This window comes from Pantherophis guttatus, chromosome 5 (assembly GCF_059756535.1).
Source record: "Pantherophis guttatus breed Tessera chromosome 5, ASM5975653v1, whole genome shotgun sequence".
NCBI classification, from domain to species: domain Eukaryota; kingdom Metazoa; phylum Chordata; class Lepidosauria; order Squamata; family Colubridae; genus Pantherophis; species Pantherophis guttatus.
The window spans coordinates 53,142,648-53,166,035 of NC_142067.1; the positions used below are offsets into that span (position 1 = coordinate 53,142,648).

The 23,388-nt window shown below is 37.8% G+C and overlaps 1 protein-coding gene across 1 annotated transcript in view; it reads right to left on the reverse strand.

Annotated features, from left to right (window-relative positions):
- The window catches only part of RUNX1 (RUNX family transcription factor 1), a 189,948-nt gene extending 177,768 nt beyond the window's left edge, over nucleotides 1–12,180 (reverse strand). Inside the window, exon 1 of the mRNA XM_034440060.3 lies at nucleotides 11,942–12,180. Within this exon, the coding sequence (XP_034295951.1) occupies nucleotides 11,942–11,999 (58 nt within the window). The 5' untranslated portion in view covers nucleotides 12,000–12,180. The remainder of the gene's footprint in view (nucleotides 1–11,941) is intronic.
- Between the last annotated feature and the right edge of the window lie 11,208 nt (nucleotides 12,181–23,388).

Below are 23,388 nucleotides of genomic sequence, written 5' to 3' on the forward strand. Positions count from 1 at the left end.
TTCATTTTTCCATTATGTGATTTTTAGCAAGTAAAATTATGCAATTTTATTTTGGAGATTGATGCCCTCAGAGACATTAAGGCTTAAGAAAGAAGAAGATTTTGTGCTTGGATAATCAAATGAACATTGTTTTATTTTTGGTTTTTCATCCAGTTTCAGTAACTCTTTTCCTGGATTTGTCTGCTTTAAACAACCACTCTTTTTCAAATATGCTAGGCCTTTCATGAGGTTCTCTTGTGGATTTACTTTCTTAATATTAAGTAATATTAATTATTACTTACTATTACTTAAGTAATATTCATTACTTAATATTCAGCTACTGTTTTCCTGAAAAGGTCTGTCAGATGTTTAACATCATAAAAGAGGAATAATATGACTTGTAACAATTTTTTTGTTAAATAATCAACAAACTAGTACTTCCAAAGAAAGCAAAAGAAATAGTGGCTTTTTTTTGTCTGAGAACTTTGATAAAGCACTTACTCTCTTACAGGCTTCCAGAATTATCTGAGATGCGCCATTTAGTTCCTAAGATTCATTCTGGTGTTTCTAACATGAGTTCAACAGCATTTCTGAATTTTCAGATTTTATATCAATTAGGAACAGAAATTTACAAAGACCAAGTCAAATAAACATTTCAGACAATAATAAAATTATCCATGCCAAGACATTTGCAAAGCTGCATACATAAAACTCCTGCTATACATTTAAAGTGTTCAACAATGCTATTCATTGCAATAGATCTAGTAACTCTTTTAGAACTATCTGGAGATCTGTCAGTTAAGAACAGGAGAATAGTTTCTTCCTTGCAACTGGTACGGAAACAGGAAAAGTGTTATTAAGTCAACTCACCACATTGTATAGAGCCGTGATGGTGAACCTATGGCACGCATACCACAGGTGGTATACAGAGGCATATCTATGGGCATGCAAGTGTTGCCCTAGCTCAGCTCCAGCGTGCATGCGCGTGCCGGCCAGCTGATTTTTGGGCCTTCCAGGCCCACCGGAAGTCAGAAAATGGGCCATTTCCAGCCTCTGGAGGGTCTCTGGGGGGTGGGAAAGGCTGTTTTTGCCCTCCCCAGGCACCAAGAAAGCCTCTGGAGCCGGGGAGGGCGTAAAATGGGCCTACCGGTAACCTTTATGCCGTTGCATGCCAAAAGTGGGGGGAGCGCAGGGGGGGTCGCACGTGCATGCGCAGGGGGTGGGCATGGGGGCATTGAATTATGGGTTAGGGTTAGGGTTAGGCCCTGGCTTTGGTTTGGACCAGGCTTTCAGGATTCAGAATTCTGGAAATTTGGTAATATTACTAAAAATATGTGTGGATGCCAGACAGCTGTGAGATACAATTTTGTCTTGCAGGATCATGGAGACTAAAGGGTTACAAATTTCAGTAAGTATTTCACGTATCCAAGCTTATTCCACATCTCAAGAAAAGCAAGGCAGTTGGAGGCAATTTGATCTTAGAAGATGCTAAAGATAAACATGGAATTGTGGGCCCCAGTCTGGACATCCTTGTTCAACAACACAGACTTCACATTACAGAGTCTGATAAACTGGAACAGATTTATCACTATTCCAATACATCAAAGAAGATGCAGGAAAGATCCAGCTAACTTCCATCCCAAGAGTTTGTTGAGTGAAGTTACCGAGCGTATGCTAGGCACTTCTATGGGGAAAACACAGGTTACATATAATGCAAGATATAATCTTGGCAGAGGAACAAACTGCAAGGAGGGACATTTGGCCTTTGATCACTGTTTTACCCTTCCCAATTTAGGTGAAAAATACATAGAATAGAACAGAATAGAATAATTTTATTTCTATACCGCCCTTCTCCTGAAGGACTCAGGGCGGTGTACAGCCTATTAAAAGCACAAGACAAGCATCAATTAAAATAATTTAAAATTATTAAATAATTCGGCTCAATTTAAAACCCCCAAAATTTAAAACACACAATTTAAAATTGTTATGTTGATAGCCCAGCCTGGCGGAACAACAGGGTCTTGAGTGCACAGTGAAATACCCGGAGGCTGGAGATCTTACGCACTTCCGGGGGCAGTTCATTCCACAGGGCTGGGGCTCCCACAGAGAAGGCCCTCACCCTGGGTGTCGCCAGCCGACATAACTTGGCCGATGGCACCCTGAGGAGACCCTCTCTGTGGGAGCAAACTGGCCGGTGGGAGGCTATTGGTGGCAGAAGTCGGTCTTGAAGGTACCCGGGTCCTATGCCATGGAGCGCTTTAAAGGTGGTGACCAAAGGTGGTGACCAAAGGTGGTGAATCGCACCCGGAAGACCACTGGGAGCCAGTGCAGCTCGCGCAGGAGGGGTGTCACATGGGCGCAACTTGTTACCACCCGCGCGGCCGCATTCTCGACCAGTTGGAGCCTCCAAGTGCTCTTCAAGGGGAGCCCCATGTAGAGAGTATTACAATAGTCCAGCCGGGAGGTGACAAGGGCGTGAGTGACCGTGCGCAAGGCATCCCGGTCCATAAAAGGCTGCAACTGGCGGATCAGGCGAACCTGATAAAAGGCCCCCCTGGCCACGGCCGTCATATGCTCTTCTAAAGACAGCCGTGCGTCCAGGAGGACACCCAGATTGCGAGCCCTCTCTGTGGGGGGCAAAGATTCACCCCCAATAGTCAGCGATGGCACCTGCTGACTATATCAGGACGCCGGAAGCCACAGCCACTCGGTCTTGGAGGGGTTGAGTCTGAGCCTGTTCCTCCCCATCCAGACCTGCACGGCCTCCAGGCAGCGAGACATCACATCAAGGGCATCGTTGGGGTGGTCTGGGGTGGAGATGTACAGCTGAGTATCATCAGCGTATAGATGACACTTCACCCCAAAACCACAGATGATCTCACCCAGCGGCTTCACATAAATGTTGAACAGAAGGGGTGAGAGGACAGACCCTTGTGGCACTCCCCATGCGAGGTGCCTCGAGGTCAACCTCTGCCCCCCTGCCAACACAAACTGCGAGCGGTCAGAGAGGAAGAAGGAGAACCACCTCAGAACGGTGCCCCCTATTCCTAACCCCCTCAGCCACTGCAGCATGATACCATGGTCGATGGTATCAAAAGCCGCTGAGAGATCTAATAGGACTAGGACAGAGGAACAACCCCTGTCCCGAGCCCTCCAGAGACCATCCACCAACGCGACCAATGCCGTTTCTGTGCTGTACCCCTGCCTGAAACCTGACTGGTACGGGTCCAGATAGATAGCTTCATCCAGGTGCCGGGGAAGCTGTCGTGCCACCACGCTCTCAACAACCTTCACCACAAAATGAAGGTTGAAGACCGGACGGTAGTTGGCTAATTCAGCCGGGTCCAGGGAGGGCTTCTTGAGGAGGGGCCTCACTACCGCCTCTTTCAAGGTGGCAGGAAAGGCATCCTCACTCAGAGATGCACTTATAATTCCCTGGAGCCAGCCTCGTGTAACCTCCCGGGAGGCCAGTACCAACCAGGAGGGACACGGGTCCAATAAACATGTGGCAGCACTAATCTTACCCAGTACCCTGTCCACATCCTCGGGAGCCACAGGATCAAACTCCTCCCAGATAACATTCTCAAGACCTACTCTCATCTCCTCCCCTGGACTCATCCAATCGGAGTCCAAGCTATTCTGAATCCGAGTGACTTTATCATGCAGGAATTGCACAAAATCCTCAGCACAACCCTGCAAGGGATCTTCCCGCACTCCCCCCCGAAGAAGGGAGTGGGTCACCCTGAACAGGGCGGCTGGGCGGTTCTCTGCAGATGTGATAAGAGCGGAAAAATGGTTAGATTTTGCCGCTTTTATCGCCACTAGGTAGGTCTTGATATAAGACCTCACCTGTGTCCGGTAGGAATCAGATTGACTAGCCCTCCAAATGCTCTCTAGGCGTCTTTTCCGACGCTTCATCTCTCTCAGCTCCTCAGAGAACCAAGGAGCCAATTGAGATCGGCATCAGGTCAGAGGCCGCAATGGCACGACGCAGTCCAAAGCTCCGGTGGCTGCACTCTCCCAGGCGGCCACTAGCTCTTCAGTTGAGTCGTGTGCCAGAATCTCAGGAAACGGCCCAAGCTCCGTCAGGAACCTTTCAGGGTCTATCAGGCGCCTGGGACGGAACCATCTGGTCGGTTCCGTTTCCCTGCGGCGGTGGAAAGCAGTAGGAAAGTCCAAGTGGAGGAGCGAATGATCTGTCCATGACAAGGGTTCATCAATCCATATAATTTATTGACCTAAGACAGCCCTTGATATGATCCTTTGAGCCAGGCTTTGAGAAAATTTAGCTGCCTCTTCCATTGACTTATGCCTGTTATTGATGATTACAATAATTATCAATCATCAAGTTAATGTAATCAACTTAAACAGTAAAGAAGCATTCCTTAAAGATTCTTTGTAAAGTTAGTCAATAATAATTCAGCAATATTCAGAAATAATCTAGAGCATTGATCAAATTGGCAAAACACCAGGAATGATATAGGCCTCAATGTTTACAAACCAAATTGTAACATATCAAAGTACTCACAAATAATAATATTAAAGAGATTATACAGGGACGGTTAGTATGGTAAATATTGTGGTAAATATCATAATTCATTTTTCACAGTTCTCTGTTGTATTTCTTATTAAAAATCTTTAAATATATAAATAGAATAAAAGTATGATAATGAATAAATTAGATAGCTAAGGAAGCATTAGTTTTTGTCCAAATAAAAGATCATCTGAGCTACATTCACAGGATTTTGCACAGATTTGAGGAGTTATCTTCCCATTTGTATTTTCACAGGATTTTGTACAGATTTGAGAGTTATCTTCCCATTTGTATTTTCTCTTTATTTATTCTATATTTTTTGTTACCACAAAACAAAATTGAATCAAATTGGTCAATCTGAAAAACATAATAGTTCTATAATATATTTCATTTTATAGTGCCAGGTTATCTATCTGTAAACACTGTAATTTTCAGTAAAAAAAATAGATATGGTACTTTTCTTATTTATGATTCTATCATTGCACTCAGGGAAAGTTTTAGGCTGAAGAAATATTCTAATTATAGGAAGAGTAGAATGGGAACACAACAGACTTTTTAAAGGAAAAAGGATATGGCTACATCTTCAGCTCTACATTTCTAGGATTTTCAAGAGAATTGAGAAAGTTATATTAAGGTACTTAGGAGAAATTCTATGTGGTTAATTACACATGAGTCACCTCTGTAACAACAGAATTGGGAAGGTCTTTGTAATGTGTGCTGTGGGGATTTTGGAGGACGTTGAATACCACTACTGACTAAACATTCTGTAGACAAATGTTGCTATGAGTGGGCTGGACACTGCATACTTAGAAAACTCACTGAGTGACTCACATTTATAGGAATGAATTTCTAGGATGGATTTCAGTATGTGTAACAAGAAATATTACCGTTATATTTTAATTTATCTGAACGTTTAGAACATGATAATGTTATTACTTTGTTGAGGTATATTCTATGAAACCTTTTGAACAAACATGCAAGATGGAAGTATAAGTAAAAGCCAATATCTTTAACATCATATAATGTCATTTGTTCTTCACATAATTCTTAAATCTAGGAGCAGTGGCCATCTTTGAAATGTTAAGAGTATGTTATAGGTATTCTCACAAAATGGCTGCCATGAGGACTTTTTATATTCATTAAATGGGACTTATGGATGACTCATGTACTAAGAAAGTAACAGCTGAAAGATTCCCTGCCATCTCTTTTAAGTATTCAAAATGATCACAAAATTCAGTGTGATTTTTGTCTTCCAGATATAGCAGTAGATTGCAACCACTATAATTTTTATTTTCCAAATGTGCCCCTGATGGCTGTATATGTCCTGTAAGAATTCTTGGAAATAAAGATATTAGAGATTGGCACTTTGCTTTATTGTATATCCATTTTTAAGCTTTTTTAGGAGTTTAAATTGATAAGGAGCTTATATCTGTGGTTATATACATTCTTCTCCTGCCACTGGCCAACAAATGAAAGGACAAGAGTTGTTCCTATCCATGTAACTATAGACCAGTCAACTGAATATTAATACTGGAAAAGTTCTGGAACAGGTTATTAAGAAGCCAGTTTGCAAATATTTAGAAAGAATACATTACATGTCAGGAGCCATCTGAGTTTATCAAAAACAAACTCATCATTTTTTGATAGAGTTGACCATAGGACTGTAGTATGGTGCAACTGTATCGCCCCTTCCATCCTCTTCCCCACAAAAAATTAATATAATCAGAATTGTCAAACATTCTGGCAGCTCCAGTTATTACAGTAATCCCATAATTTAACATGGATACAACATAGCCATAATATTTTCATTAGAGGAAAGTACCATATTTTCCGGCGTATAAGACGACTGTGGAAATTAGCTTTAAATGATAAAATGACATGTGATATTAAAATTAGAAATGGTGACTATAAAGAAGACATTTTCTGGAAAATTTGGAAACCATTTGTGGACTATGCGCTGGGAAAATTGGATGCTTCGGTACCTGTACCCCGAGAACGTGGATTTTGGCGATCATGAGGATATATCCGAAGAACCAAATCTTCCTTTCTTATGTATAGCACAGGGTGAAATATTGTATATGTTGTTTGTAATGTTAGTAATTTAAAATATAAAATGTTAATAATAATAATAATAATAATAATAATAATAATAATAATAATAATAATAATAATAATAAAAAAGACGACTGGGCGTATAAGACGACTCCCGACTTTTCCTGTTAAAATATAGGGTTTGGGCTATACTCACCGTATAAGACTACCCCTCTTCCAACGCACACCAAATAAAAATTAAAAAACATCAACTGGCTCACCCACAATGTAAAAGCAGCTGTGCTAGACCCAAAATGGCCCCTGCAACAAGCAGGAACCTCACACAGCCACAAAAAACCCAAAAACCCAACTTTCACACTTTACACACACAAAATTCCACATACAGCTTTGTGAGATTTTGTGTGTTTGTGTAGTTAGAGTGAAACACTACAGAAACACACTAAATCTCAGAAAGTTGCACAAATATTATTTTATTTTATTTTATTTTTATTTTTATATGAAAGCTAAATTTAAAACTTCCTAAACTTTAAATAGCTAGGTCTAAAAAGAACAGCTAAAAAAAAACCCCAATTAACTATTTTTTTAAAGCTCCCAAAGGGGAAAAAAACTTACCCAATAGAGCAGGGGTCTCCAACCTTAGCAACTTTAAGACTTGTAGATTTCAACTCCCAGAATTCCTCAGCCAGCTTTGTTTTGCTGGCTGAGGAATTCTGGGAGTTGAAGTCCACAACTCCCTGCCTGCTTGATTACAGGCAGGGAGTTGCTTGCTGATGGAATGGATTCAGGCAAGCGAAGCAAGGCAAGCGTTGTGACTAGCAGCTAAGGTAAGCAAGCTGGAGGGGGAAAACTTTTTTTCTTTTACATGGCTCTGGCGATCCAAGCTGAGTTGCCTGATTAGCAGGCAACTCAGCTGGGATGGTCAGAGCTTGGCTCGTCAGAGCCATTTAAGGCTCATCAGAGCCTTTCGGGCTGGTCTGCCTGGTTACAGGAGAACGACACCCGGCATATAAAACGACCCCCGACTTTTGAGAAGATTTTCATGTGTTAAAAAGTCATCTTATACACCGGAAAATACGGTAGTATTCTGATCCACAAGTGCTCTTCAATCTATACTTATAATAGGTAAAAGTCAAAATGGAACTGATACTTAGAAAAAATAACTGTTGGACAGTAACTAGTAGACTATAGACTAGTAGACTATCTAGATGATAGATAGATAGATAGATAGATAGATAGATAGATAGATAGATAGATAGATAGATAGATAGATAGATAGATAATTTTATTTCTATACCGCCTCTCTCCCAAAGGACTCGGGGCGGTGCACAGCCAAATAAAAACACAATACAAACATCATAATTAAATTTAAAAATTATTAAAATTCTTACATTTACAGCCGAAATTTGTTAAGAACCCAAAAATTTAAAAACTCCAAATTTAAAACTCCATTACAAACATAGCCCTGCCTGTTGGAAGAGCAGGGTCTTGAGGGCACAGCGAAAAACTCGGAGGTCAGAGATTGTGCGTATTTCCGGGGGCAGTTCGTTCCAAAGGGCAGGGGCTCCCACAGAGAAGCTCTCCCCCTGGGTGTCGCCAGCCAACATAATTTGGCCGATGGCACCCTGAGGAGTCCCTCCCTGTGGGAGTGAACTGGTTGGTGGGAGGCTATCAGTGGCAGAAGGCGATCTCATAGATACACCTTCATCTTCTATAAATGCTTATTTAAAAGCCCTGCAGCAATTCCTGAAGTCTGTTTCCAGGTAAATGTGTCTAAAAGTGCAGCTTTAACCAATCTCTAGGTACATGCTTTTTTAAGGACATAGTGAAGCTTTAATGATAGGATGATGTTTTATTAACTGTTGTTACTATGATATGTTGCTAAGGAATTATTAGTTCTGTTACTTTTAGTTTCAGTGCTGTATTTATAGTATTTCAGTACTCTTTCTGCTGGGGAGAAAAGCTTCTTCTTTTTTTGCAAGAAATTACAGCAGTTAATTTCTATCTGTTTTCTCTTTTTGTTTTTCCATCTAACTTTGTCATTATGTAGTCTAGCTGTAAAAAAATGGTGTAATTTCTTTTCCATTGAATTCAAAGTTCCAAATATAGAGTTCCCCATACATTTTTGCATCATGAAGATAAAACAGTATCTTGATTTAACAACTGCTGCATCATGTACTTCCAGGACATCTACTGAATAGTTCATAGACAAAATAAACACTTATACCTATCTGATCATAAATAATCTGGTCACAATTTTGCAAACCTTCACACATATAAATTCTATTAATGAGAAAGAACTACATAATAGGATCTCCTGGTTTATGACGATGTATTTTTTTAAAAAAATCTAAATATTTATTTCTAAAAAGAACTAAAAAGTTCCTGATAATGGCATTAATCAAAAGAGGAAGAAGCAATCAAACTTTAAAACTGCAAACTATACTGAATGGGCTATATGTAAACTTCTTTGGACCCAATGGAAGTTTACTTTAACTGTAAGTTAGGTATTACACTTTAGATTTCTAAAAATGTATAGCTTTGAATTAGTATCTGAAACAGAATTACTAAATGCATAATTATATGTGTGCATATGCATTAATAAAGGGATTAATAAATAATAAACTTTATTGTCATTGTATGTGTATACACAGTATACAACGAAATTTACCTAACATACCATACATATATATACAAAGTTTTGAGTAGTCTAGGCTTCCAAAAAAGAGCAAAAAAGGTTCAGCAGAATCTGTTCATTACCTAGTAGTATAAGGGAGAACCTGGTGTGGTGTGATAGAAAACGGGTCATATCCTTTGTGGTGTACCACATTCAATTAATATGGCAAGCTTTGTGATCCTGTCAGTTCTCACTGAGGGTGGAACCAATGTTTGTTTTCCCACTCCTCTTTTTTTTCCAAATTTTCAGAGGGTATCGCACTGCAAAAGAATAATGGATTTCCGTCCAAGAGGACTGCATGGTCTGATAAAGTAAAATCTACAACAGAAAACAACTTGTTTTTTTCCCATCCATTAGGCTATAATTTCACTTACGAAAGAAAGTGTAATAAATTTTGGCGGGAAAAATAACCTAACTATTTTGGACATTCCTAATGACCGGCCTGTATAAACACTACTGAAAAATGGGGGTGAGAACAATTTAACCAAGGGAATGATTATTTTTCTTGCATTGTAACCTAGGTATTTGTCAGGTCAACTCATTTAGAATCATCTTAAGCTCAGCGAAAGAAGGAAGCAGACTCACAGAAAGAGAAACCTTTTAAAGGTCTTCGGGTCTCATGTAATTAAGCTCTATATTAATAGGCAAAAACAGTATTTACAAAATTATCTACTGAAAATGTCACTTCAGTTAAACTTTCCCCTTGATACACATGCTAAATAGGATAAAATTTATAGCTCTGGTTCTGGAATTAAGATCTGCTCAATCCCCATATGCAGCTGATTGAATTGGCTTCTTCATTAGAGGACAGGATGAGTTAATTCTTCTATTTAAAATGAAATTAATTTTTTAACCCAAATCTAATATACTTCATGTTTCACATTGTGCATATTTCCCCAATTTATCCTCTCAAATTGCTTGGCAAGTGAAAACTAGTAAAGCTGTGACTAAGAAACTAGAGATATACTTAGGTTTATTATAATAAAAATGCAGAGAAGGCTTAAGTTTTTTGAAAAAAAATTCTAATAAGAGAGTTATAGTTCTAGTCATATTCTTTCAAAATCACTTTCCATGTATTTCCTCATTTATGGGCCCCACTGTTAGATCTCTGGAGACTTTATATTGCCATGTCAACTAAAGAAGCACAGTTTTCATCTTTATTACATTCTATAAAAATAAAATTTCCTCAATAAACCATTCCCTTTCTGCAGACAAAAAATAAAAACAAACATTTGGATAGGCAAAAGAAAAAAAAAACCCAAAACTAAAGCCAACTGTATACAGGAAGATGCTTGTTATTCTACTAATATTGCTTCCTTTCCTTGTTAGCAATTCAGGGGATATGAGTCGGGGAAGATTTAGGGATTTCTCACTCCATTTTTGTCTTGTTCTTACTAAGAGACATTCCCTACTGCCTCAAAATATGTGACTCATACGATTCATAGTGATTCAAATCAACTAAACTCCCTGCTAATGCCAGTAAAACGTTGCTTGAAACTTTTATAATTGAGCACAAAGGCATGCTTTTCTTAAATGTTCATTCTGGTTTTCAATCTATTCTGAAACAGCAATAAGGTGGCTTATTGTGAGAAAAATGTGATTTTTCCTTTTAATGTTTGGTATTTATTGGTATTAATGTTTATTAATACTAATAAATTACTCATATAGACACTCATACAAATAGAGGACTCTGGAATTTTTTTCTCTCCATCCAACATCTCATGAACATAGCAAGCATGTATTAATTTTTAAAAAGTCTTGTTTCATTCCTTATTCATTACATGGCTTGGAGGACAAGTTAAATCCTGATCATATACTCCTGAGGAAAATCTAAGTTTCCTAAAATAATATTTCCAGAGCATTTCTGCTTCAGAGTTTAAGCCAGTTTTCTCCAATCTGTAATCATCCAGATGTGTTGGGCAATTCCTTCTATCAGAGACAGCAGCAGTAGTGTTGTCTGAGAGTTTGGGCATTGCAATCCAACATATCTAGGGAAGATCTTTTATTTCTCACTTAAGTCCTGCACCTTTCTCTACGCTTGTCTACATCTTCTGTTAATGAATCTGAACTACATAAAGTATTTCCTTGGGCTATGCATTCCTGGAAACTTCTTTCTAAAAGAGAACAGCTGATTAGCCTGATGATATATTATATTAATTCAAAAGTAACTCTGGGAATTTAATTCTAGGTCACCCATACAGTAATGGGTATTTGTAAGCTTCTTCCAGTTTGGACCGGTGCATTAAGTGGAAAAAAACAGCATATACAACCAGCTTGACACTCAGTCTTACTCTTTGCTCAGGGTTATATTTGTGTTTATCAACAATGCTTAAAATAAGTCTATTTTGGCAATTTTAATGGCAGCTGTTCCAAACCCAGTCTCTGCCAGAACTGCTAAACACTCCTCTCCTGCTTTTGTGCTTCTGCTGTTGCATGCAGTTCCTATGATTTATAAAAGCCACATTTACAAAACAGGACAGTGATGACTTTGTGCTGGAAACTTGAACAACTGAAACAAATCCTCCAATAAAGTTGCTCAATAGGAGCAGCAAGATGTTAAACCATTTACATTTCAGATTGTGTTAAAATCCAAAAAGATAATCATGGAAAAATGCGCTACTAAGAGCGTCTGAAAAATGCAAACATGCATTTTCTTAAAGATGTGAGTCAAGCATATATTTAAAAGTTTGAGTGACACTTACCTCGAACGAAGCACTGCTGGTAAGAAGGAAATGACTCAAATATGCTGTTTGAAGCCATGGTTTCCTCTTTAAAAACTTATTCTCTCTTTTATAAGAGTCTGGTATATGATTTCCTTCACCTTAGGAAGTAAAAAATCAAGAATGGCCATTATAAGCAACTTCTTGTCTGTCAATGCACTTTGCATCTTTTTGTCTGCAAAGCACATAAATTTCTCTCATACAAACCCTGAAAGTGTTTTGTAAGAAAAAAAAAAGTCAGAGAAAGAAAGGGAGAAAGAAATAGCAGATCACTTGTGGTTTCATGATGCTTACCACTCTATGAAACTCTTGTGGTTTGCAGTCAAAATGATTCGCCCTGCCTGCTGACCAATATCCCGGACCCACTGTTGTGTGACTGCCTCTGTACCCAACTTGTGGTTCTGTGGTTGTTTATGAGGCCCAAAGAAGTGTTTCACACAACCAATATTACAAATTTAACTGTTCCCCTTTCCAGAGCCTGCTGCAATTGGTCTTTGAAAATCACATGGTTTCAATGATGTCAACCTAACACAGACACACACAATATTCTGAGCTACACACTTCCCACACCACCTGCCCTCCCTTAGATTCAGAGGAGACAGAAAGAGACTGTGCCTGACTCACAGCGCTAGCTCCACAAATGTTCTTTGCTGATTAAGGACAACTCTGCCTTGTTGTTGCCTGTGGTTTCTGGAAGTACTAGTTATTTTCAAAGATATTTTATTGCTGCTTATTCAATAGTAATTTAAGCCTTGCTATTAGTCTTTTGCTGAAAGAGGATGTTTAGGGCATCCTCTAACTTGAGGATCGCTTTTCGAAAAAGCTAAGCAGGTGAGGAAGAGGTTTTTTTTCCACAGTACAAAATCAAAAGAGGATAAAGTAGATTGTTCAAGTGCACCTTTATAACAAGAGTTTAAAAACAAATGAATCTTGATAAATCAAAGACTGGCATAGCCTTGAAATGTTAATTTGTTAATTTGTAAGCAGTACTGTAATCATATATGCACATGTATCTTTGGACACTTAAGTGCCAAAGAGAGCCAAGGTGGTGCAGTGGTTAGAGTGCTGTACTGCAGCTACTTCAGCTGGCTGCTAGTTAAGCAGATCAGCGGATCAAATCTCACCGGCTCAAGGTTGACTCAGCCTTCCATCCTTCCGAGGTGGGTAAAATGAGGACCCAGATAGTTGGGCGCAATATGCTATTTAGTATACTGTCAATTGTTGTAAGCCGCCCAGAGTCCTTGGAGAGTGGGCGGCATAGAAATATGATTAATAATAATAAATAAAATAATAATAAATAAATACATTATTTATTATAATCAATCTCACTACACTACACTTTTTATTGGGCCAGATCAAATGTGAAGTGAACCCCCCATAACCTGGCAGAATTTATTTTAATCTTATTCAGAAGAAGATACCGATCAAAGAATTTGGTTTTCTAATTCTTTCTTGTGGTAGTTTATGCCACTCTCAGTGGTTTGAGCACCAATTACAAACAGTAAAGAAGAAAAGGCACTATTAAAAAACAAAGAAGTGATTGTCATGCCATCTTTTAACTTATTTAGTCATTATTCTATATGCCATTTTTCTAATTCAGTATGAAATCAAAAAGATTTCCCCTACTCTTGTGAATCTGATGCAGAGGAATATTTTAACTCATTAAACATTGCCAAATACAGTCACAAACCATGAATGTTAAAATATTGCTCATTCTGGAAGAGCATGCTGTCCCTGCTTTATGTTTTCTACACCTGGTTAAAAGAAAGGGGATTGTTAATCTAGGACTACCATATCTGGGATGCAAAAATCTAGTTATCCACTGGAGTCACACTTCGCATGTTTGGCATCCATATGAGTTGATTAAATAAATAAGTAAAAATAAATCCATCTTTCTTTGCTGCCATCTAGCAGTCAACCAATTTTTTTCCAACTAGGTATGGTAGCCCTATAATCTTTCATATGGAACTTTCTGGTTGTGTGTCCAGAAAAGACATCAGCTGATCAAGAAGATGCAGTCATTGAAATTTTTCTCAAGGCTATTTTGCTTTTATGTATTGGTCTTCCTGCACTGAATGCCTTTACTTAGTGCTGAGCTCACAACAGATAATTATATCTTCACCCCATAGTTTTTATTTATTTATTTATTAGAATTCGTCAAACAAAAATGAGAACAAGAATAAAAAAAAATAAATACAATGACAGGGACAATAGGCACGTTAGTGCACCTATCTACGGAAGTCAAATTATGACTGAAACTGTGAAAATTTGTAGCTGAGACAACTGGATTAGGTAGACCATTCCAGAGTTTGACAACTGTATTACAGAAATCATATTTTTTAGAGTCAAGTTTAGAACAATTTACATTGAGTTTAAAGCGGTTGTTCGTACACATATTATTGCAATTAAAACAGAAAAAGTCATTTTGTTCTGCTTAATATTTTCTTTGCTTGAGCTGCTGCTTGAAAACCATGACTTGATTGCTGATTCAAGGAAATACAATACCAGTACTGAAAATTTCTCACCTGATTGGCAGAGAATTTCATTGCCTCTATGACAATCAAGTACTGTATTATTTTAGATGGTTCAGCATATGATGCGGATTATAATTATTGTTTTTCTTTTCTGTTCAAGGAGAGAAAATAGGCATGTGATATTTGTGTGTTTGTGTGTAAAAAACACAAATATAATTTCTTCATGAACAGATCAGTACAATTATAGGTATTTTAGATCTAATTCAGAGTATGGCTCCTATAGAACTATAGATCTCAGTATTTGCTTGATAATAATCGCTTGGAAATTTTTCTGATGTTATGTCTACAAAGTATTGCAGTTAGGGATTCATTCTGTTTCATAGAGTTGCAGCTATTTTCTTTTTTTTAGAAATGAATTTTTGTGGCTTGTGCAAATTTAAATCTACCATGAGCCCAGCTCATGAATAGTAAATATTAGTGATAGATTTTTAGATGCCTGTCTCAGTCATGCTAGAATCACTGAATGCTCATTAATGAGGAGGCAGACCTGGATGGTATATTTTTTTAATAAGTAGTGCTGACGCATAAACAATAAACGAAGCTCAGCACAACTTTTAATGAAAAAATATATATAACTACTTGCGATTGTACCTATTATTTTAGTAATATCAGACTTCGTATATATAATTTTGAAGAATTAACTTGCAAATCTGTTTCATTGTTAATGGCAGAGAAATTTTGCTAATTTCTATTATTGGCAGGAGAAGTCAACTCCTATCCCATGTGCTGCATAATGTTTCCCACCTCCCACATTTTGTGGTCTCCAGGGCTAAAACTGAACTTCTATGGAAGCATATAGAATTTTGTTGCTTATTCACAAACGAATACTCAAAATAGCTTTCCAGAATTATTTTTAGCAAATGTGACTGCAAATGCCAACCCTATTTCCTCAATAACTTTCTACTGCCCAGGGAGAAAAGGAAGGAAGGAGTTACAACTCTTGAAAAAAATCTGAGTTGCCTGTCCATGTTCTAATGCAAGTACTGTACCATGTTTTTGTTGGAAGAGACAATTCTAAATGAGAATATTATTGGAAACATTTTTAGTTTGAGGCTATGAAATATATCTTTTTCCAGCACTTTCACAGATGTACATTTCTAGTTCAACATCCCATTTTGTTTCTTTTTTCTCCCATTATAATACCTAAGCTATAGTTCAAAAGTGGTTAATATGACAATCTTTCATATGTCCCTAACTGATGGAGCCATCTCTGTTTTCAATTATTTAAAGTTTAGGCTGTAGAAATAACTGAAATCCCAGACCAAATAATTTCAAGATTTTGCAGGTGTTCATATGTCTTAAAAAGTGTTTATACCACAACAGACCTTATTTCACTAAAGAAGTTCCCAATTATTACACTTAGTAAGTTTGACAACTTCAGCTTTGAAGAAACAGGTTTGTTCATTGGTTTTTTTCCCCATTATGAGTCAACAGGGGTAGGAGGAGCAGCTGCTACCAATATACTGTTACAGAAACCTGGTGAGCAGAATAAATGGAATGAGGGATTGATTTATTACTCCCCAAACTATAATTCTAAATATTCATCATTCTAAAAGTTCCTGTCATTTCTCATACATTAGACAGAATTCCAAAAGCTGCTTTACATATACTCAAGCTTTGGCACACCCCAAGGACTGTTTTTTTTTTAAAAAAAAAATTGAGTGGCAGAATCCAACTCCATCCTTATTCATGGCTTAGAAATATCCAGAAGAGATGATGACGATGATGATCCTTCAGATTTATAAGGCTGCTCATTTATCCAATGAAGCAATGAACATAGAATAAACACATCTTTATTTTTATAAAATAAAAAACATTAAGAACAAAAATTCAGGTTGACCTTCTCATTTAAAGATAAATCACAACATTTCCCAAATTAACAGCCTGGCCTCAAAATCTGAGGAAAAAGTAAGTCCTTATAATATCTGGGGGAAGAAGTAGATCTTTATGATAGATGTACCATGACCTAAAAAGTCTGCTTACTAGGCCTTATCAGATGACATTGCCTCACAGTCTATTACATCTGAAGGATCCTTCCTATTTATTACTTCTGAAAATCCTTCGGGACTTGATTATGCCAGCAGGTCTGGGGACCACTGGGGAATGACAAACTAGTGTGGTGGCTCCATTACTATTATTAACATCCCTTCATTTATTGTTTCTGGTTTTAGCTTTGTTTTTTTTAGTTTTAATTTAAAAAATAATGATTGTGATGATGATAATTCTTTTAGGTATTTCTTAATTGTTTTAATTTTATTGCATGCCAGCCAGAGCCATATGTTTTATGATATGGGTGGCTATATAAATTTTGGTTGTTTTAAAATGCATCAAATAAACTACCAACTTTATAAAGAAATATATAATTAGTAATATGAAGGTTAAAGTTAACAAAAGACTAAAGAGAATCAATGATCAAATAAATGAAATAACATGCAGCAGGATCCCTTCCAATACTATCAGCCATGGATCTAACTGAATATATGTTGAATTGGAGACATTTCTACTGTAATGCTTTTCAATTTAGTCATCTGCCAAAGTGTAACTATACTACGTGCAGAGCAACAGTTGGGCTGCTTTTATCGTCTCCATAATCCTGGAAATGATGCAAGCCATTCTTGAATTTTTTTGACATGCCTCATGCAATTTTCCCCCTGATCTGTCAAGTCCTTGACTGCTATCGTGCATAAATAATGAAAGAAAATCTTAAGCAAAGAGCTTTTTAAAACAAAGTCTCAAGATTATAATATAACACTTTCACATATGTATAAAAAGTTTGCTGGACAAGATCCAGATTTATCTAGTCTAGCATGAATGTCTATGGAAATTCTCAGTCATCCTGGTTATGGTTGTCCCAAAGGTGCTTTTTTCAAAAGGCAATTAGACTTTCTTTGTCTTTCCTTGAAGATGTTTTGCTTCTCATCCAAGAAGCTTCTGGCAGTTCTCAGTTCTTCAGTTCTCAGTTCAGTCAGAACTGAAGAAGCTTCTTGGATGAGAAGCAAAACGTCTTCAAGGAAAGACAAAAAAAAAGTCCAGATGCCTTCTCCAGCATCTTTGGGATAGTCCAGTATTAAATTTACATCCATAGAAAGACTGCAAGTAGGACAGCAGCTGACCACCTCCTCGGTGCTCCAGAGCAATTAGGTTTCAGAAGAATATAACCTCCAACATCAAAAATAATCAAAATAAATATGTCAGGTTTCAGTGTCGTATCTGATATGAATTTATTTAGACCATCTTACCATTAGGCTGATCAAGGGGGCAATGTGTTGATCCTTTTCCTGTCATAAGAGAGGAAATTGTATACATATGTACCTCCCTTTCCTTCAAACTAGCTTACTGTCTTCCTGCACATGGCACTGAATCTATTCCTTTGTTTCAAAATGCCTTTGGCCCAGTGGTGAAATCCAAATGTTTTTTACTACCGGTTCTGTGGGCATGGCTTGGTGGGTGTGGTGTGGCTTGGTGGGCATGGCAAGGGAAGGATATTGCAAAATCTCCATTCCCTCCCCACCCCTGGGGGAAGGATATTGCAAAATCTCCATTCCCTCCATTCCCTCCCCACTCTGGCCCAGCCAGAGGTGGTATTTGCTGGTCTCTGAACTACTCAAAATTTCCGCTACCAGTTCTCCAAACTGCTCAAAATTTCCGCTACCAGTTCTCCAGAACCTGTTAAAACCTGCTGGATTTCACCTGCTTTGGCCCCACATTCCATATTAATATGGCTATATCTTAGAATGTTAAGATAATTGCCAAAGCAATCTGGAATGCACCACAATAAAAGGAAAATCCTTCTTGCTTTATTGTTATCTGTAGTAAAGGTCCTTCAGGGCATCTGAGCTTTACCCCCAGCAATGTGTTTTGTAGCATCGAGATATCTTTGATCAATGCTGTGAGATGTAGTTTTCCTTATTTGAATTGCTTTATATTGCCTCAAAGGCTCTTCCACACCTCCATTAACTAGACAAATTAAGAGTATGCATTACGGATATACAGAAGTATCCCTTGATAGTATCTAATCATTTATTGGAAGCTGTAGCATAGGCTTCTTTAAAAATATGCAGCACAGGCATACAAGCTCAACTATTGGAGCTGCTGGAGAAAGCAATCTGAACAGGCAAATAATAATAATAAAAAAAAGAGGCCGTGAAGCAACTTGTTAGCGATGATTTACTCAAAATGTTTATCAGAATGAAATGCCACTGACAGCTTTGCGCAGGGTTAATCTTCAAGGACCAACATTATAACAGCTATTTTTTTTTTTAAAAAAAGATAAACTGCAGTACTGTGATTTTTAAATTGTTGTTTATAACTTTTATGGCCCCCAGAATCACTATAGTGAAATGGGCAATCTATAAATAATTTAGATAAATAAATACGTAAAAAAATATTTACATATTTATGCTGCTGACTTCAGTAGACATAATTCTATATAAGCGTATATATAATAGAAGCCTAAAGCCAAACTGAGCAATACGAACTGTGGTTATCTTATATTTTCCTTCTTTCTCTGGTTGTTAATGTATTTCTTTAGAAATCTATTGATGCTGAAGAATCATTTCCCCACTATTATTCTAGAAATAATGAATTTTTTAAAGCGGGGTTCATTAGCTGGAAATGAACTTCATTAATTATGTCTTGATAACAGTAAATGTAAAACCATTTGGATTAAAAATATAATAGTTTACTTTCATATCATAATTCTGTATTCTAAGAAGTATATTAAATTCAAAAGTTATGTCAGCCTAAGTAAGTGAAAAAAATGAAAAGAAAACAACAGAATAGGGCAAGGCAAGGCAAGGCAGTTTCTCAGGTGTTCTGGTACTGAATAATCAGAATTAGTATAGTCCTTCTTTTCAATTATAGGTTCATTGGATTAGATCATCTTCTTGAAGATATTCTTTTCCAGCTAAATAGAATGGGAGTCATAATCTAATGTTTTCTGAGAGCATCAGGTTGTGGAAGGTTTTTAAAGATTTAAATAAAAAAATTCCATGTTAATTATTTCTAGGTATGGAAGATAAAGGGTATTCAATTTGCTAATATTTGTATATCTCACTCTAATGCAAATACTAACACATTAGCAGATCTTGAATTTGATGGGTAACTACTAGTTACCATCATAATTCATTTCCATGCCAGTTCATATTTTCCTGGTCCTTCTCTTCTTTTATACCACAAAAAGTGGCTTATGTTTTAAATATTCTAATGTAACAATACTTAATATAATAATTGCAATGATTAAAAACAGCATTATAAATTAAAACTTCCATTCTGTATTTGAGTTTCTCAGAAAATGCCTTTTCAATAAATGTTCATCATCCGCTGGGCGAGATCATCCGTGGCTTCGGGGTGAGATACCATCAGTACGCTGATGACACCCAGCTGTACATCTCCACCCCAGGCCACCCCAACGATGCCCTTGAAGTGATGTCTCAGTGCCTGGAGGCTGTGCAGATCTGGATGGGGAAGAACAGGCTCAAGCTCAACCCTTCCAAGACTGAGTGGCTGTGGCTCCTGGCATCCCGATATAGTCAGTTGACTCCATCACTGACTATTGGGGGCGAGTCCTTGGCCCCCACAGAAAGGGCTCGCAATCTGGGAGTCCTCCTGGATATGCAGCTGTCCTTGGAGGAACATCTGACGGCTGTAACCAGGGGGACCTTTTATCAGGTTCGCCTGATTCGCCAGTTGCGGCCCTTTCTTGATCGGGATTCCCTGTGCACAGTCACTCACGCCCTCATCACCTCTCGCCTTGACTACTGCAATGCTCTCTACATGGGGCTCCCCTTGAGGGGCACCCGGAGGCTCCAGCTGGTCCAGAACGCAGCAGCGCGGGTAGTGATGGGAGCAGCATGGCGCTCCCATGTAACACCGCTCCTGCGCGAGCTGCACTGGCTCCCGGTGGTCTTCCAGGTGCGCTTCAAGGTGTTGGTTATCACCTTTAAAGCGCTCCATGGCATAGGGCCTAGCTATCTTCGAGACCGCCTGCTGCTACCGACGACCTCCCAGCGACCCGTGTGCTCCCACAGAGAGGGCCTCCTCAGGGTGCCATCAGCCAAACAATGTAGGCTGGTGACCCCCAGGGGGAGAGCCTTCTCTGTGGGGGCACCTACCCTCTGGAATCAGCTGCCCCCAGAGATAAGGAGAATCCAAGACCTCAGTGCCTTCCGCCGTGCCCTTAAAACCCACTTTTTCCAGCAAGCCGGGCTTAGGAAGAAATTTTTTTAAATTTTTAAATGTTTAATTGGTCTGTGGTTTTTTTAAATTTTGGGCCAAATTTATATAGATTTTAATTGTTTTTAATATTTATATTTCATGTTTTTAATTCTGGCTGTGCACCGCCCTGAGTCCTCAGGGAGAAGGGCGGTATATAAATTGAAAAATAAAATAAAAATAAAAATAAATCCACAATATTTTACAAAATAAATTTACCTTGTTTAAGAATTTGGGACTTTTTACTTTCTATATTAAATATTGAATAATCATAAATAATTCTCACTCTCACCTTCATTTTCCCTTAACACAATTATTAGGAGTTATATTTTGGATGATTATGTTCTGCCTCACCTCTGAAGTACCTAAGTTTATTTTGTACTCATCTGCAAGAAGTTTTAATAGCATAGAAGAATCAAAGGACAGATGTTATTACCAAATCCAGTTACATAATTTGGAAATAGCTACATGCAACTCCAAAGTTTAGGAGTTCATGTCTAACTTTTTTGAGGACCCAGAAAATTAAGGATTTATTTGTGGTCTAAAATTTATTTCTTCTGCATTTTACTTTTCATACAGTTAAAGGATGTATTAAATTATTATCCTGATGTATAAACCAGGATTGCATTCAGAGTTGTTATGCATTGTAAGCCACCCTGAGTCTCCGGAGAAGGGCGGCATATAAATCAAATTAAAAAAAAAAGAGAGTTTAAACCACCGCTCACAGGTTTTAAAAAGAGAACCACTGCATTAAGAGAAAGGAAAAGGGAGAATGTGTCAGCATAGTTTTTGTACTCAATCCACAAAACCAAATGCTATAGTTTCAGTATCTGACTTGGGACAGTGAGAATTGAATAAATTATTTGGCCCACTAGCAATAAAAATAAACAAGGTCTGAATCAGTAGAAATAAAAACACAACCAACCAATTGGTGGTAGATGTACTCTGCTTTCTCTGTCTCAGCCACTGAGCTAGCCAATAGCTGTAGTTGGCAGAAGGGCAGTCTTTGAAAATGAATGACTGGCTCTGCTAGTAATTATTCCCAGGCTTTCTGATGGCTTCTTTCCATTGAGGATGAAGATCACTATATTTTTTTTTAAAGAAATTGTCTGTAGTCTGAATGTTCTGCAGCATCTTGTGCGTGACTTTGTTTAGGCTAAATGGGAATTCAGCCACAAAGAACATTTGCCAATGAAAATATAATGCTTTTATGTCTTGCCCGGGCATTTTGGGTCAACCTTCCCGATTATAGACAGCTTGTTTTAGAACTAAAGAAGAGACTAGTTGGTGATGTGTTTGGTCTTTTTTTGTTTGTTTGTTTTTTGTTTTGCTACGTCTATATGGAAATATTTCCATTACAAAAAATTACTGATTTGTATAAACTAACAGAATAAACTTTGAATGTTAGGGAAGGTAGGTTTTCTATAAGAATGAAAATAAGTAATTTTATTATAATTTGAATAGTTATTTCTCACAATGTAGCTGGACATCCTGCAATGGTTTACTACCTAGAAGTAAAGGAAAGAATTGTGGTCTTCTGCCTTTCAGAAAGTAACTGCACTCAAACTGAAATATATTTGGACGTTGGTGATGAGACAGAATTCTCTCTCTCTAGTACAGTTCTGTAGACCAGATATTGCTTAAATAATTCCAGGGCAGTATGGTGTATGGTAAGAGAGAATGAAAACTGTAGTTCAGAAAAACTGGAGGAACATTCAATACTTCACTAAACCAGTTATAATATTCCAGTAAAGCAACTCATATTTTAAAAGAGCTTTCAGCAAATGCTGCAAGAGAAGAGTCGTGTTAGTCTATGATAGCCAAAAATCAGAAGGTGTCTGCTTGGTATGTTTCCAGGCTAATAAGGTTTATTAAAAAGCAATAACCATTCATGAGTTACAATCACATCATGAGATAAAACAGAATGGCTAAACTTACGTAGGATTTTAACTGGGATGAGGAATGGAGTGGTGATGTTAGAGAGAAAGGAGGAAAGAACAAAGTTCTTATGCAGATGGAGGTTAGAGCGAGACACATTAAAATAGCTTGTCAAATAACAACTGCAATGTTGTTAAAATATATTGTGTTGGCAACTTCATAGAGATAATCCTCCTTTAGCAAACAAAATTGGAACCAAGAAATCAGTTGTTAAGTGAAAAACTGAAAAATCATATGACTGCACCTGTTCTTATGATTCCACAGCTTGCTTTTGCTTTACAGTGTCAGAATGATATGACCCCAAGAAGCCAGGTAAACCTAAATAGAATGTATCTTAGTGGCCACTAAGCGTCAACACCAATCTGATGGCACTTATTAACAGCAACTGGTTTAAATCGCTCCATTTGTTAATATGAACTTTAGTGTAGCCATGTCTCCCATTGCTGCTACAAGGGACAATATATTCTAGCTATTTGTTTTTCTTTATTTGTGGATATAGTCTGGTAACTCTGCTGGAAATGCAAAATGTGTCCTTTCCTTAGAGCGCTTGACTGTTAAGTGATTTATCCTTTGGCTTCTTCCATTTCCTCAGTGACATGTGAAATAGGGACTTGCCTCTGGAATGATAATGGTAATTTTTAAAAAACTGTAACATATATTAAACTTCATGAATCTCTATGTGAAAGACAACAAGCAGCTTCTTTAATCTGTGCATTCACATCCTGTGGCATCAATGGAGTAGTT